We start from the raw sequence: 17,458 nt of genomic DNA on the forward strand, positions 1-17,458 counted from the left end.
TAGATAGATAGATAGATAGATAGATAGATAGATAGATAGATAGATAGATAGATGATAGATAGAAAAACATTGGAATTCGTTCTAATCACTTCTCTAAGAAAACCCCTGTCCCCCATGGTTACAGTAGACATGATACAGTAGTAATTTAGGTGCCTTTTTCATAAAGGAGAATGAGATTATATTTACTGTTTTCTTGATTTTAAGAGGCACTCCCCACCCCCTCCCCACCCTGAATTTAACATCTTGGCTCAATTATATATATTTGAGGATTTTCTAGATAGCTTTCTGTTATTGGTTTCTAATTTCATTTCATTGTGTTTATATAACATACATACATGATTTCACTTCTTTGAAACTTATTGAGATTTGTTTTATGGTCCAACATATAGTCTATCTTGGAAAAAATGTTTCACATGCACTTGAAAAGAATGCGTATTCTGCAGTCATTGGTGGAGTGTTCTGCACATGCACATAGGTTCATTTGATTGATGGTGTTGTTCCTAAATTTTCTATATTCTTACTGATGTTCTGTTTATTTTTATCAATTATTGAGAGAGGAGGAGTGTTAAAAATCTTAGCTATAATTATGGATATTTCTGTTTTTTCCTTTAGTTCTGCTACTTTTTGCTTCATATATTTGAAGCTCTTACATACACATTAAAATTGTTTTTTCTTCCTGATAAAATGACTCTCTTATTATTATGAAATGTTCCACTTTGTCCCTGGTAATATTTCTTCTCTTGAAGACTACTGTATCTGATATTTTAATATAGTCTGCTTTTTTATATTTAGTATTTCCATGTATAACTGGCATAACTTTCCATCCTTATACTTTTAAACTATCTAATCTTTAAAATTAAAGTGTAATTCTTATGAAAAGCATATACTTGTATCTTGCTTTTTTCCAGTCTGACCATCTCTACTTTTTTATAGTGAGTTTAGTCCATTTCTATTTAATGTAATTATTGATATGGTTGGGTTTAAGCCTACCGTCTTGGTAACTGTTACCTCCATGTGCCATCTGTTCTTTATTCATTTTTTCCATCTTTTGAATAAGTCAGTTTTATTGTTTTAATTCCATTTTATCTCCTTCATTGGCTATTTTTTTAAAGTAGTTACCTTAGGTATTGCAATATCCATCCTTGAGTCTACCGTGAGTTAATGTTATAACATTTCCTATATGCTGTAGGAACATGACAATACTACTTGTCCTCTTCCATTTGTCCTCTTCCATTTGTCTCTTCCATTTGTCCTCTTCCATTTGTCCTCCTCCATTTGTCCTCCTCCATTTGTCCTCCTCCATTTGTCCTCTTCCATTTGTCCTCTTCCATTTGTCCTCTTCCCTTCCAGTGCACTGTTTAGTCTATATTTTACTTATGCGTATGTTATAAACCCCCAAATAGATTGTTATTTTTTTGAATGGCAAACAAAAAAGGTGTGACACTCACCTACATATTCATTATCTTTGGTGTTTTCCATTCTTTCATGTCGGTCTAAGTTTCTATCTGATATCATGTCCCTTCAGCATGAAGAACTTCCTTTAGCATGTGTTTTAGCAGGCCTGCTATTGATGAGTTCTCTAAGCTCTTGTTTATTTGAAAAAATGTCAGTTTCACCTTTATTTTTAAAGGATAATTTTTCTGAATATAGAATCATACACTGATTTTTTTTTTTCCTTTCAGCACTTTCATTCTTGTTTCCTAAGAGAAGTCAGCCATCATACTTACCTTACTTCCCCCTTGTCCCTGTATGCTTTTAGGATTTTTTTTTTTTTTAGCATTCGTTTTTAATAGCTTAGCTGTAATGTGACCAAACATGGTTTTGTCTTTATCCAACATGGGGATCTTTGAGATGCCTGTATTTATGGTTTGATTTTTTAAATCAAATATAGAAAATCCCTGACCTTTATTTCTTCAGTATTTTTTCTCTTGCTCCTCTCTCTTTCTAGGGCTCTAAATCACAGACCACTTGATATTGTCTCATAGGTCACTGAAGGGGTCTTAATATATCTGCCTTTTTTTTCTGTGCTTCAGTTTGGATAGATTTTATTGACCATTCTTCAAGTTTATTGATCCTTTATTCTACGATGTTCAATATGCTGATAAGTCCACCTACTGAAATTTCATTTTAGTCTAGAATTTTTCATTGGATCTTTTTATTAAGGTTTAATTTCTCTGCTGAGACTTTCTAACTGTTCATTCATTAGGTCCATCTTTTCCTTTATATTCTCAAACATATTGCTGTTAGCAGTTTTAAAGTCGTTGGTTGTGCCCTGGCCAGTGTGGCTCGGTTGGGCATCATCCCATGCATCTAAAGGTTGCTGCTGGTTCAATCCCCAGTCAGGGCACATGCCTGGATTGCAGGCTTGATCCCCAGTGAGGAGTATGCAGAAGGCAGCCAATTTGATGCTTCACTCTCACACCAATGTTTCTCTCTCTGCCTCTCCCTTTCTCTCTAAAGATCAATAAAAATATTTTTTTAAATAAAGTCATTAATTGCTAATTCTATCATATGTGTCATTTTTTTCTGAATCATATTTTCCTACTTCTCTTTACATTTTGATATTTTGTGTTGTTCATTGTGGATACTACTGATACAGAATATAGATTTTTGTTTTCCTTTAAAGAGCTTTGAGTTTTCTTGTAACAAGCAATCAATTTATTGGTGAATCACCTGGTTATACTGTGATGAGTTTAGAGTGGCCCTTATTGTAGGGTATGTCTCTTACTCCCATTGAATGGTCCTTCTGGGATCACAACTGAATGCTCAGATTGTTCATTGATGTCTCCTCACCTTGGATGATTGGAACCCCAGTGTCTCTCAGAAATTCCAGGGACTTCTGGAATTTTTATTCAGCTCTTAGATTCCAAGCATCTGTTTTCTAGTAGGCTTTGCAGAGTGTTGTCTTACACTAGCATAGCTTAATATTTGACCAATGAGCAGAGGTGATCCCTCTGCAAATTTCTAAGCCTCTTTCTCTACATGAATCTCTCCTTTCTGATACCCTGCCCAGTGAAATTGCTTCTCTCTTGGGGCTCTACTTCCTTGTGTCATAGTTTGGAACATGCCCTCAGTCAAAAATGAATTTGGAGCTCACATCAAATGTTTCCATTCTCTTATGGTGTTCAGCCCTATGCTGTCTTTTGTCCTCTGTCTTAAATTATTGCTTCAATTATTTTGTATAGCTTTATAGTTGAGTGTGGCAAAGAGGCAAGTTCAGTAATTGTTACTTTGTCATGACTGAAACCAGAAGTCCGCATTTGACAAATCTGAAGTTGCAGTGTTTCTTGCCATTAATGCAATATTAATTAAAAAGTACTTAATATTGCCATAGTCAGGTAGTTCAGTTGGTTAGAGCATTGTCCCGATGCACCAAGATTGTGGGTTCGCTCTCCGGTCAGGGCACATACAGGAAGCAACCCCAATGAATGCATAAATAAGTGGAACAAATTGATGTTTCTCTCTCTCTCTCTTCCTCTCTATACAATCAATCAATAAATTTAAAAAATAGAATAAAACAAGCAACAAACTTTTTTTAAAAGTACTTAATGTTTACTAATTTGGAAATACTAAAAAAGAAACTCTCATGTCTACTCTTAGGCATTTATATCCACTTAAGAAAAATGTAAATATAAAGTTAAATTGCTATAGAACAGTATGTTGTCAAATCATCAGTACACTTAAGTGTGATAGCCCTTATGTGGACTACAGAGCTATAGGTTACAGGGGGAAATACAGGGTTTCTTGGCAGAAGTTGGATTTGAGTAGAGACTTGAGAAATGGGTAGTATTTAAGTAGAAAAGATGGCATCTCAGGATGTAGGCCATACTTTGAACAAATGTACAAGATGGAAATAAGCAAGGTGTTTTTGAATGACCAGTCTGTCTATAGTAGCAGGTTTGGTTAGGATATAATAATAACTGATGCTTATAATATGATTTAATATAATAATATAATATGTTGAATGGCTTGGGGCCTTTTCAACTATCTTATAAGTAATATGGCAATAATATGAAAGAAACAATACCACAGTAAGGGAGAACAGTAGGGAGGTTATTGTCCTTCAGAGGTGAGGCAATGAAGGTTTAAGTAGTGTGAAAGAGTAGAAGTGGAACAGAGGGGGATACAAAAAATAATGCCACCACCACACTCCCCCAAATCAGCAGAAATTGATTATTGACTAGATACATGTGAGATAAAGAGAGGGAAAAAGAGAAAAAAGTCACTGAATTTTGAACAAGTACCTGACAAAATGATTGATATATTGGCAGAAATTGGAAAGTCAAGAATGGGGTCTGTTACTGCAAGAATGAGGAATTTGGTTTTAGATATTGGAGAACTGAAGAGTTTGAAAATATTATTAACTTGTTTTATAATGGTATCACTGCTTAAAGCTAACAGCAATTTATTAATATTTACATTTTGAAGGTTTTAACAGTACTAATTTTATTTCTGTTTATACCACAGTGTAAATTTTGACTATTTTGTTTTCTTTTGTTCAGTTGGGAACTGAATAAGCCAATAGAGTAAAAATGATAATAAGCTTTTACTGTCTTAATTTCTCTTCCCACTTTGTTATAAACATATTGTTTATTATGCTAACTGAATAGGACCATAACAAAGAAAATGTAATTACTGAATTACCAAGGTAACTAACCCACGCCACACGTACCCTTCATTTCCCACAACACTTACCGTGTTGCATTCCTAATTACGAAACTTAATGCCTCTCTGCATTAGTTAGCTTCTGCTGCATATAAAAATCACTACAAACCTAATTAAAACAAACATTTGTTATTTCTTCCTATTCAGTGAGCTCCCTAGGTTGTCCGGGCTGGCTCTGCTGACCTCTGAAATCATTTGGCTGCCCAGCTGGTGGTGGTCAGTCTAGGGGAGCCTCACCTAGAACTTTCCCTCTCTGCTCCATGTTGTGTCTCACCCTCCAGTGGGCTAGCCCAGGCTTGTTCACATGGCAGCAGTGTTACAAGAAAGCAAGAATGTTCTTGCAAGGTCTCTTGAAACCTACATTTAAAACTCACACTTCTATCTCATTCCATTGGTCAGAGGAAGTTACAGGCCTGCCAAGATTCAAAAGATGGAGAAATACATTTTTCCTTTTTTGGGGGGGAGTTTCAAAGAATTTTTTCCATCGCTTTCAATCAATCACAACTGTAAGCCCTGTGAGTACAGGGACTGCATCACTCTGTGTACTTTGCTGTCTTCACTGACACATAGTAAGCCAAAGTATTTTTTAAATGAATGACTAAGTCAATGAAGGGAGGAAAGTATTCAAGGAGCATTTCAATATGTGTTAGTTTTAAATATAGACATACTTTTATTATACCATTAGTGACTGTGGTGTTTTCTATGGATATGTTTCAGAGAAAATCTCTTTATTCTCCTTCTATGCTCTGAAGTTGACTAAAGGAGATATTTAAAACAAAACAAAACAAAAAGCAGCTACCATTGAGTTAACATTGTTTCCTATTTTTGCGTTCACATTTGAATGTCTGAGGAAGAACTCGGTTGAGTTTTGTGCATTGACACAGTCCCGTTTTTGCCTTTCAGGCTACTCTATGGGCAGAGTAGCTCCAACCTGAACATTCAGGAGACCTGGAGCAAGACAATGTATTAAAAAAAACAAATTTGTAAGCCAAGGAGGAAATTCACCTCAGCCTGTTAGACAAGTGAACACACCATAGTCTATGGAGTCAGATTCACCAGCATTACTCTATCAACCTGAGCGAATGGTTTAATCTCTCTAAGCCTCGGTCTTCTCACCTGGGACAGTATTTCTCAGGATCATTGTGAGAACTAAGTGAAATATGTAGAGTACTAGCCGTTAAGTCCTGACTCATGGGAGGTAGTCAGTCAGGTTTAGTTCTTGCTCCATGGAACCCAAGCACTGGACATGATGCAATGACATTCATCAGGGTTCCTCATCCTTGGCATTGACGTTTGGGCCAGATATTTCTTTATTGAGGGGCTGTCCTATGCATTATAGAATGGTTAGCAATGTTTCTAACCTCTACACACTAAATGCCGGTAGGACCACCCACCCAGTTGTGACAGCGAAAAATGTCTGTGGACATTGCCAAATGTTCCCGGAGGCAAAGTGCAGACATTTTACTCAGCAGTGAGAAGGATAGGGGTAAAGGGAACATGGCCGTGTACACATAAATATAGGGTGGGAAAGAAATGAAAGTACTTGATTCTTCTCAGAATGCCAGAAACTTCTACTGTCTCAGTCGCTCTTCTCAATTTATCATAAATATATTATTATGCCAATTAATAAAAGGGCTAACATTTACTCTATCACTAACTGTTAAGCTTTGCATGAATGAATGGTTGAATATTGTATATGTATCCTCCATCCCTATTAGACTGACATTCCATTATGAACAGGGACCTTGTCTTATACCAGCTCCAAGCACAATATATTTGTACTCACTAGGTAGCTATTTAGTTGTTCACATTGCACCCAAATGAAACAGTAGAGAGGAAAATAGATAGGAGAGTGGAAAAACATTGAAATGAGCTTATACAAATCCAAATATGATGGGACACAAATACTGATTCTTTTTTAAAAACTTTAAAAAATCAGCTATTGTGAGAAAAGTAACTAAACCCACCATTAACTTCCCTTTCCCACCCTGTCTCACTAAGCCAGTATCTCATGAGAAAGATGTAAATAAACAGCCCCTTTAAAGCTAATTTTTTTTTTTACATTATGAAGATTTCAGCAATGCTTTTAAATGTTTGATTCATTCCATACTTCATGTTTTATTCGCCAAATGTCATTAATTGTTAAAAATGTCAGAGTTAAACTTTAAATTCAGGACAGGGTTTGATTCTCTCTCTTTTTTCTATTAAAGTGTATATTTTCGATTACATAATTGAGTTAGAAAATTAAAACTTAGAAATGTATAACTTTGGGAGTAAAAGTCTCCATGTTATTATATAAAGATCTGAATTGCTATTTTTAACAATTACATAATATATAACTATGAATGTAGCACAATTATAAACAATCCTCTCTCAAAGGACATTTATAGTTCTACCCTTTGCTGCAATGCATATCCTTGTACTTATTTCTTTCACACTTGCTCATGTAATTCTTGGAGTGGAATTGCAGAGTCAAAAGATCCTCTCATTTGAGAGTTTCACATTGTATGTGGTGCACATGTCGTATACCTTATAGCATGTTCTCTCAAAAAAATTCCTCTATGGAAAGAGGTTCCAGCGTGTTCTTTCCCTTTATGATTTATTATCCAATAGAGAAATGATGAAGTCACTCTTTTTCTTGAAGTATATTCCTCCTTACTATCCAAGATGAGGTATTAAAATTACACCTAAGTGGTGTCTGTTGTGGCTGAATATAATCTTGAAAATAGAGACACTGTATCTCTCGGATTGCACCTGCACCCTTGGATGGCACCTCAGATTCTGTTTTCAAACTTCAGATTGTGACCCATTAGTGGGTCTTGAAGTCATTTTAATGAGTTTGAAAAGTTTTGAGGTTTTTTAAAAAATAAATCTAATAGAATAAAAAATATGTTTTGTTATAATGGGCCCTGGTCAAAAAGTATGAATATGTCTGATTCTAGAAAATTTCCCCAGTTACAAGGAGAGGAGTGCCCCCAAGTCCATCCTTAATGGTCCAACCCTATGGCCTTGGTCTTGCAGCCTTTGCTAAGAACTCCTTATGCTGGCCTTTGATGTCAGTGGAGGAGCTGTCACATATGTGCAGAAAATAATTCATTAGGCATTGCATGTAGAGCTCATTACATATTCAGAACTTAGCCAATTGCAACATTACCCTTCTCATATGAGAAATACAAGTGTTTTACTGGAGAAGATGTATTATTTATTGCTAGCTAGCTATATTTTCTATTTTCCTTTCCAAGGTGTCAAAATTTTTCTGAAAACCTCACTACTAGGGAGAGAGATGCAGAGTTTAGGAGTGTCTTTTCAGTAGTCAGCCCAGTCTCTCCCTTTCTGTTTCAAGGTCCTTCCTCAAAAGCACAGAACTGTGCAAAGGGAAAGTGAGAGGAAGGGCTAGGGGAACAGGGGGGCAGAAGGGGCTTTCCCTGGTCTTTCCTAATCCTTAAGTTCCATAGGCTTGTTGGTATTTCAAAATTTTGAAATAAAACCCACTTTTACAATTAATGCAAATATTACTTAGTGATTCATCCTTTCCATATAAGTCTTGGTTTCTTTTGACATTTATTTTTGAATTGTGAATTAACATTGACAGCACTCTAAAGTTACTGTTACCTCAGCTCTTCACAGTGAACTTAAACTACCTTACAAAGTGCATAAAAGTTTAGATTTAACCATCACCCAAGTTATCTTTGGGGCTGCTGTTGTGCTTTTAAAACTGTTATCTTTTGGCACACATTTGTGCATAGGGAGGTTGTTGGAGGGAGGACTGTGTTTAATTGAGTGGTTTGTCCAGTACCTACAATTTAGGTTCATTAAGGTTTTAACTACCATAGTGATCATGATAATAACCCTGCATCTGTTCTAATAAAGTAGATTTAGTTGAGGTTTTTTAATTAGGATGAGAGCTGCTTCATATTAAATCCATGCATTCACAGATCAGGAAACCATCCACAAGTTTAAAAATATAAGGATATTGAATGTAATAGAGGTACTGAAAGTGCTCTGTCAGTTTAACAAGTCAACAGCCTCACCTCTGCTTTTGAAGACTGTGGGCTGAGATTGTTTGAGAGGATTCATGTGATTAGCCCAGATTAATAGAAAGCTTAAAGGTAAAAAAAAATTCTATTAATATTATTTTTGAAAATTGGGCTCCTGTGGTGGTCTAAGAATAAGGATTTTCAAGTGGAATGTTGTACTGGGTGTTACCACTGTATTGTAATAGCACTGTTTTACTTATATTCTTCATATAACTGAAAATTATGCTTATGTTTCTTTATTATAGCTATATACCTGACTACATATAAAAATCCAAGTTTATAAAAAGAACTATCATTTAGGTGATTCTTTTCTTTGAATAGGAATTTATTAGCTAACTAACATTCTGAGTTCTTTTCAAAAGTCCATCCCATCCAAGTCTCCCATTTTGCAGATGAAGAAACAGACCACAGTGAGTTTAGTTTACATGCAGTGGCTCACTCAGCAACGGCAAAACCCTTGACTTTCGAATGACTTAATTCCTTTATTGTAACAAGCCAATGTTCCCCTTTTTAGCTGCTTGTCTTCATTGATTATAGCTGTTTGTAAATCTTCCAACAGTCATTTCTTGTTTTAGACAAAGATTTCCTTGCGCGTCTGCATGGACTCCTTGTTCTGCAGGACTGAGAGCTGCCTTCCCCCTTTGTGCTGAAGTTGGGCAGCACCCAGTACCCCACTAGGAATCCTCATGAGGCTTTCGCACTTCTCACCGGTCACACAGGGCTGTAGCAGACATCTAGAGGATTTCATTGACTCTTAGGGTCCTCTTTGAATGATTCTGTTCTTATTGAAGGGTTGGGTGATGTATTCATTAGGGTGAGAGCTAAACTGTTTCAACAGAGCGATCCAATGATATATTGGGTTAAAGAACAGAGAAGTTTCTTTCTCACGTCACCCCCGGTATTAGCTGCCTGCCATTCACCATCATCTACATGGTAGAAGCCCTGTCTTCTCCATTTCTAGGCTTATCCAACAGGAAAGAGAAAAAACAAAAACATGGAGGAAGGATGTCAAGGGCCTTAAGGCCAGACCTGGTGGTGACACAGTAGTTCTGACATTGCTCAGGTGAGCGTCTCATCAGCCAGCCAGCCCTAACTCCAAGGAAGTGCGGGATACGCTCCAGCTGAGCGGTCGCAATTTCCACCTAAACTCTGTTACCGTGGAAAAGGAGAGAACAGATTTTGGTGGGCAGCTAACGTTTTCAGCCCCAGTCCCAAGGGCTCTTATTTTTGTATCATCTTATTGCAGTTTCAATGTTACAGTATTTCTGTACAGTAGCCCCCTCTCATCCATGGGGAATACATTCCAAGACCCCCAGTAAATGCCTGAAACCAAGGATAGTGCCAAACGATAGGATTTTTTCCTATAAACTTGTGGGGGGTTTTGTTAACCCTCACCCAAGGATATTTTTTTCATTGATTTTTAGAGAGACTGGAAAAGGGGGGGAGAGAGACATCGATGTGAGAGAGGCACATTGATCAGTTGCCTCCTGCATGCACCCTGACCGAGACTGAGAGCAAACCTGTAACCCAGGCACGTGCCCTTGACCAGAAATCGAACCCGGGACCCTTTGGTCTGCAAACTGACACACTAACCATTGAGCAGCACCAGCCAGGGCTAAAGTTTAATTTATAAATTATGCCCAGTAAGAGATTAAGAGCAACTAATAACGTAATAGAACAATTATGACAGTATATTGTAATAACAGTTATGTGAATGTGGTCTCTCTCTCTCTAAATATCCTGTTGTACAGTACTCACCTTTTCACTTAAAGGAAGCACTTCATGACGTCTCTTTGACATACTCAAATTGCCAACATCATGCCCTGGCCAGTGTGGCTCAGTTGGTTGGAGCATCGTCCCATGCACTGAAGGGTCACGGGTTCGATTCCTAGTCAGGGCACATACCTAGGTGGAGGGTTTGATCCCTGACCCTGGTAGGGGCACATTCAGGAAGCAACCGATCACTGTTTCTCACATCAGTGTTTCCCTCTCCCTCTCCTTCTCCCTCCCTTCCCCTCTCTCTAAAAATCAGTGAAAATGTCCTCAGTAAGGATTGAAAAAATAAATAATTTAAACAAAAGTACTACTTGCACTTGGGGCCATTATTAAGTAAAAAAAGAGTTACTTGAACTTGTACAAGCGCTGCGATCCTGTGACAGTCGATCTGACAACCAAAATGACTACTGAGTGACCGACAGGCTAGTGGCATACACAGCGTGGAGACACCGGACAAGGGGATGGAGCGGGATGATGGCATTTCATCACACTATTCAGAACTGCGCACATTTTAAAACATAAATTGTTTATTTTGGGAATTTTTTATGTAATATTTTCCAGTGAGGGTAATTGAAACCGCGAAAAGTGAACCCGTGGATAAGGGGGGCCGGCTGTGCTGTTGTGACTGGCAGGAACGGCCTGGCGGTGGAACGCCCTGGAGGACAGCACAGCACACTGTAGCCGCCTCCCCTCGTGCCCAATGCACTGACCACGCCCTTTCACCGCAGAATGCCCCCCTCTTAGCTTCTCAACTCGAGCGGCATACAGAAAGCGTGGAGACAGTTCTAACGCCATCACAGAATTCATGAAAGGTTGGGAAATAATCTACACAAAGAGCAAAGACTAAATCCTTGAAGTCCACATGGTGACTAAAAGAGATGGCCTCTAAGAATCCAAATATGCATGATTTTTATACTGAGGAGGAAGATTAGTTGTACCAAACTCCAGGGCACTGTTAGGAGCCTGACATCAGGGTTTTGGGTTGTATATAAATGGTAATTCCTTACTTATGCAATTTATCTGCTGTTAGATTTAGATTCCAAAGAACTACAGCATGTTCTCCTCCTAAGGTCTGTAAAAAAGAGTTATATTTGGTCTTACTGGAATAGTACCGTTGACTCCGGCAGGGTGGAATTTTTAAGGTTCATTTCAGTCTTACAGTTTGCTTTTGTTTTGCTTTGCTATATAGCTCCAGAATGGCAGAAGAGGATCCGTATTTGGGAGGGCATGAACAAGTAGGTATTGTGATATCATCTCATTGGTAATTTTTTGTAAATGTATTCCTATTTTAAAATATACAGAGGTTGCAATAGTATCTATCATGCTAACTCTAAAATTGGTAAAAATTTCCTTTAAATTGTTTTTGCAGTTTCCCTGTCCCTCCATGTAAGGTCAGAGAGGATGTGTCTTTAAAATGAGTAACTTAAACCCTGCTATCACACACACTGTTGCCTAGAAATTATGTATGCTACAGGTCAAATGATAACTACTGTGTTAGTGCCCTGAGGCTGCTGTAACAAATGACCACAAACTGGCTGGCTTAAAACAACAGAAATATATTATCTCATAGTTCTGGAGGCTACAAGTCTAAAGTCAAGATGATGACAAGATTGGTTATTTCAGAAGTTCTGAAGGAGAATCTGTCCCATGCCACTTCCCTAGCTTGTGGTTGTTGCCAGCAATCTTGGCATTCCTTAGCTTGTAAGTGTATCACCAGAACATGGCCTTCTTCCCTGTGTCTCTCTAGTTGCTCTGTATCCAAATTTTCCTCACTTTTCTCTTGTAAAGGCACCAGTCACTGGATTTAGGGCCCACCCTTCAGTATGACTACATCTCAACTTGATTATATCTGCAAAAGACCCTATTTCCAAGTAAAGTCAATTTCACAGGTACAAGGGGAATGCAAGGTATTTATTAAAAACTCATGTAATGAGGAGGCAGACTGGTCTAGTGAAAAGACCTTTTAGACGTAGAGTTTGAAGGTCTTTATGTAAGTGTTGGCTGCTACTAATCAGCTCTTAAAACTTGAGGAATCATTTAGCACCCCCTAATCCTCACTTTTCTCCTTTGCAAAATAGGGATGCTAACCCCACACAAACAGGGATGTCAAAAGACTTAATGGCAGTGAATGTGCTTTGGGAGCATAACACTAACACTGTTCATTATATTAGCAATTATGAAGAGATACCAGTGTCCTTTTTTTCTCTTTCTCCTAGTTTTACTTGGAAAAATTTGATGCCTATAGAAATGTTGAGTAGTCTAACAAATCTTTGTTGATTGTTAATATATTTCTTTAATCCATATATTTTTAATACTTATATATACATTAATTGTATATATGTTAAATGAGCCATTTGAAAGCAATTTTCAGACCCTAGGGTAATTACAATGGTAGTATTAAAATTTTAATATAATGATTTTAAGAAGTATGTAAACTACTGAGGTTTATTCAATCAGTTATTTATTGAGGCATTGCTATTTAGCATAACATAAACTGAGGAGATGGTACAAAAATAAGATAGACCCTAGGTTCAGAAGTTGCCATTCTAGTGAGAGACAGTGGCATAAATAGCTTCCTATGGTGATGAATACTATAATAGTAATTCTGTACAGAATGGGACAGAAATGCTGAGAGGGATCACTCTGTGCTGTCTGGTGGGAAGAGCAAAGTTACGGAGGACTTTCCAAATGAAGTCTAGGTAAGCTGAGGTTTGGAAGGTGTAGTTAGCTAGGCTAGACAAGGAGAGGGACCACGAGGCAGCAGACACCTGGGCCAAGATTCGTAGTCATTTCACACTTAATCTTTAGTGGTGACTGCCTAAAAAATGGATTTCACAAATTTACACATGCAAATAACCAGTCAGAAAAATAAAACCAAAAGTGAAAGACCTTTTGGACTTAGAGTTTGAAGGACTTTATGTAAGTGTTGCTGCTACTAATCAGCTCTTAAAACTTTTAAGGGGTCTAGTTACTGCTTTTTAAAATAAAATAGACTTATCTAGCATACATTACTCTTGATAATGTTCTGGTTGATCTAGAAAGAATGAGTATGCATTGCTTTTCCCATTAAGATGCTCCTTTTGAACTTTACTGTAAAAATGGTCCTACAGGATAAATCTAGGAACGTTTTCTTTGATGACAGCATGAAAGACATTTGGCTACTCATATTATCAAAAACCTGTGTTTTACCTTTCGTTTTTAATAAGTGGTCTCTAACAATTAAAGGCAAAGTCTAACCAGCATTAGAATTGTTTCTTCTTGGTTTTAGACCATGCTTTCCTGTTTATATACAGGAAACCTTATCAATAAGAGATAGTCCTTCATGCCACACCAGAGTAAAATCTGCTGAAAACATTCATTTCGAAAGTTTTTCTTATGTGAGCATTTTTGTGATCATCAGCAACAGGGATGGGGCATGTTCTGATATTTCAATTGTTGAGGGGAAAGTTCCTTGAAATTTGGGGTTTTTTCTCTTGTCTCAAACTTAATGGTATGTATTTCCTTAAATTGACTTGTCCTCAGTGAGATATCCTCAGCGTTGTAGCGTAGCCGGGAATTTGCTCTCTACCTTTGACCACATCCACAAAGCAAGCTGCCGCACAGCACAGCTGCTCTCTCCTTTGAAGTGGAGTGTGTGTCTCTCCTGAGATGGCTGTTTTTGCCCTCTAACTAGTTATTTTAGCCACCTGCAGGACCATAGGGAAGGTGTGTGTTTTTTCTCTGCTTGGTCATCTTTTCTGCTCTGATACTCTGCTCTGAGAATGCTCTGTAAGGTAGGGCCCATTTTTACAACAACATGTTTTTTCATTCCTTTATTTCCTTTTCAGCAAACAGTGAAAAGCATAGATGAACTTTACTCTTAAGCAGTGAAGTGGAGCACATTTATTATTCCTCAATTGAAAATTTGCATACCTCACAACTGAATGTGAAGTGTTCTTTATTTAAACACTGATTCTTACTCTTGATTCTTAACTAGACATCTAGGTTCAAGGCTCACTAATAGGAAAAAGGAGTAAGTTGTAATACTGATATTGTTTTTTCAAATACCAGCTCTAGCACACTTGCCCACTAGCATATCATAAAAAGTGAAATAAGGTTGGTTTCTGTGTTGTCCACAGACATTTCAAACAGATGACTTACACAGGTTGAAACAATACCAAGCTCAGAAATATGAATTTAAAATATTGAATAAAGTAAGTGGAAAGAAAATGTTTTTCTTGGGATAAGTAATTATTAGGAATTTACCAAGATAGAATATAATTCCATCAAAATATATTTCATGCGCACTGTATTGGTTTTCTCTTGGTGCTGTAGCAAATTACCTCAAATTTAGTAGCTTAAAACAAACACAAAATTATTCTCTTATAATCTGGAGGTCAGAAGTCTGAAATCAAGGTGTTGGCAGGGCTGCTTTCCTTCTGGAAGCTTTCATTTCCTTGCCTTTATGGTCTTCTAGAGGCTGCCTGCATTTCTTGGCTTGTCACCCCTTCCATCACTCCAACCTCTGGCCTCCATTGTCACATCTCCTATTATTCACTTAGTACCCTGCATCCCTTTTATCAGGCCCATCTGGATAATCCAAGAGAATTTCCCCAACTCTTCATTCTTACTTTAATAACATCGGCAGCATCCCTTTTGCTATATGAGATAGTACTCACAGGTTCTGGGGATTAGGATGTGGATGTTTTTGCAGGAACCATTATTCAGCCTACCACACCCACTAAATTCCAGGTATTTTTGCATTGTGCTAGGTAAATGAAAGTTTTTAAAAAGTGAGGCAGCTCAGTGTTCAATTATCTGCTCCTTGGACTGTAAGTTGTGTTTTTGTATATTGATCCAGGGCTGCTGTCTGATTTTTTCAGGCCTTGAAGTTGAATGTCTAGAGTAGGGGCTTATTTACCATCATAAAAGGAATATTGATGCCTAGGATTATATTCTTATGCTTATTATTTCTAAGAGAGTAGGAGCTTCAAGTCGTTCACTCAACAAATGTTTATTAAGTATCCACTGTGTGATAAACATAGATGGGGCCCCAAGAGATGCACAAGTTAAGCAAGCTCCCTCTGTGTACTTTATAGCTAGGTCATTCTTTTCAAAACCCTTTGTCACAAAAACACAGTCCAACCCTATGCAATGTTTCATACACATGAGAATTTAGGTAGGTCTCATGAAGGTATTTTTAAAACCCTGATTTAAAATATTTTCAGATTTTTTTATTTGGCTTTAGTTTTTTTTCCCTGTAATTAAGTTTTAGGTCTACCAACTTCAAATGTTTAATACATTTTTTTTGTTGTTACAGATGTTTCATTTGGATCCTTTGAATCATACAATATTTAACTCAGAAATATTTCAACCAGAGATGCCACTGCCAACGGGTAAGAAAACTCCTCAATCTTACTACCCTGTTGTTTTGCTTTTACTTTTTTTAAATTCAGGCTCTGCTACTGATCTCTTTTAGAAAGTCAGTTATGTACCTAGAAAGGAAATGGTGATTGATGTTCTAAAAAACAATATTTTAATATGCTTTCTTGAAGTACATTTGCACAAAAATGTTTCACCCCCATTAATCATTGTATGACTTACAATTGTAGCTAATACCTGCTAGGACAGCTCAGAAGGAATTTCTTCACTCAATATAAGGATTTTCCTTTTAACCAATCTTAACCATCTCTGGGTTATTTTTAACTCCTCTTTGCTTTGTCCCAGAATCAGGCAGTCTCAACTCCTCTGATCTATTCCAAAAACACTTATTTGAGCGCCTAATGCCAGGCACTGGGATACAAGTGTACAAAAATCATAAAAATCAGCTCAGTAGAAAAATCATCTTTTTAAAAGCTTTTAGCTCTACTTTCTGACCAGTTGGATAAAATGCATGATAATCATTCTTCCTTCTAACATAACTATGTTAGTCATCCCCACCCACAAATTGTTTAATTTCATGTGAGTGATGTTAAAAATCAGCACTTTCAGTCTCTTTTTTAATTTATTGATTTGTATGTGAGCCCTGTCTGTTGACTCTTTTTATGTGCTCCTCACATCACTAACGGGACTTAACAGACGTTCAAACGCAGTGTGAGTCAAGGTGGAAGTTGTGTATAAAGCAAAGAATTTCGTAATCACTGAATTGGACATCAGCTCTTCGATATACAATGGACTTGCTTGGCCTCATTGGGAGACTTTACCCAATTTATATCATTCTTATCTAAAACTATTGTTGTTGTTCTGGTACTTACTTTTCATTTTTTAGATCAGAATGTTTTTCTGCATTTTTATCTCTATTATTTCTAGAAGCTCAGGGGAGGAAAGTGATAAAACTGCTATCCCTTCACCATCACTGTCAAAAGTTGTATTGCTGAGGTCTTTTTCTCTTTACCCCACAAAACATATCCTGTTGGCTACTGTGTCTGAGATCTCGTGATCTGCTGTCTGATTTGAGCTCTGGGTCAGCTTCCTGTGAAGAACAAGTAAATGTCTTGGCAGCATCTGTGTTTCCTGTGCTTTCAGTTCTGAGGATCAAAGTATTTTTCTTCATATCAATGCTTTATCAAAAAAAAATCAGAACGTGGTTCTGCCCGTAGGAAATACACACATTTCCATCTAATGCCTCGTAGCTGCCAAATGGGAACCCAAGGCAAATGCTTCCATAATGTTTTTATCTCATCAAGTTTATGGAAGTAGAAATAAGGTTACCAAAAGAACCATCTTAGTAAATTTTCTGTGATCAGAGCTCCACATTGTAGAAATTACTTTGCCATAATAAATTGCCATAATATTCAAAAAACTTTTAAAATTATACCAAAACATCTTACTTCCCAGTTATTACCTCATTGTTTTTATTGTTATATATTTTCCTCTCTGTTGCAGTAGCATAGTCAGGTTTTTATAATCCAAAATTTATGCTGTTTTAATCATGTTTTAAAGGGGTAGAAAGATTATGGAAACTGATGTGGTCATTTTCACATGAACTATTTTGTCTTGTG

The 17,458-nt window shown here is 37.1% G+C and overlaps 1 protein-coding gene across 2 annotated transcripts in view; it reads left to right on the plus strand.

Moving 5' to 3' along the window:
- The window catches only part of NFKB1 (nuclear factor kappa B subunit 1), a 122,316-nt gene that overhangs the window by 11,837 nt on the left and 93,021 nt on the right, over positions 1 to 17,458 (plus strand). For both annotated transcript variants that reach the window (XM_081116996.1, XM_081116997.1), the window contains exons 2-3: positions 11,668 to 11,713; positions 15,778 to 15,853. In XM_081116996.1, the coding sequence (XP_080973122.1) occupies positions 11,675 to 11,713; positions 15,778 to 15,853 (115 nt within the window). In that variant the 5' untranslated portion in view covers positions 11,668 to 11,674. The remainder of the gene's footprint in view (positions 1 to 11,667; positions 11,714 to 15,777; positions 15,854 to 17,458) is intronic.

The sequence above is a fragment of the Miniopterus schreibersii genome (genome assembly GCF_964146895.1).
Source record: "Miniopterus schreibersii genome assembly, chromosome: 1".
Taxonomy (NCBI): domain Eukaryota; kingdom Metazoa; phylum Chordata; class Mammalia; order Chiroptera; family Miniopteridae; genus Miniopterus; species Miniopterus schreibersii.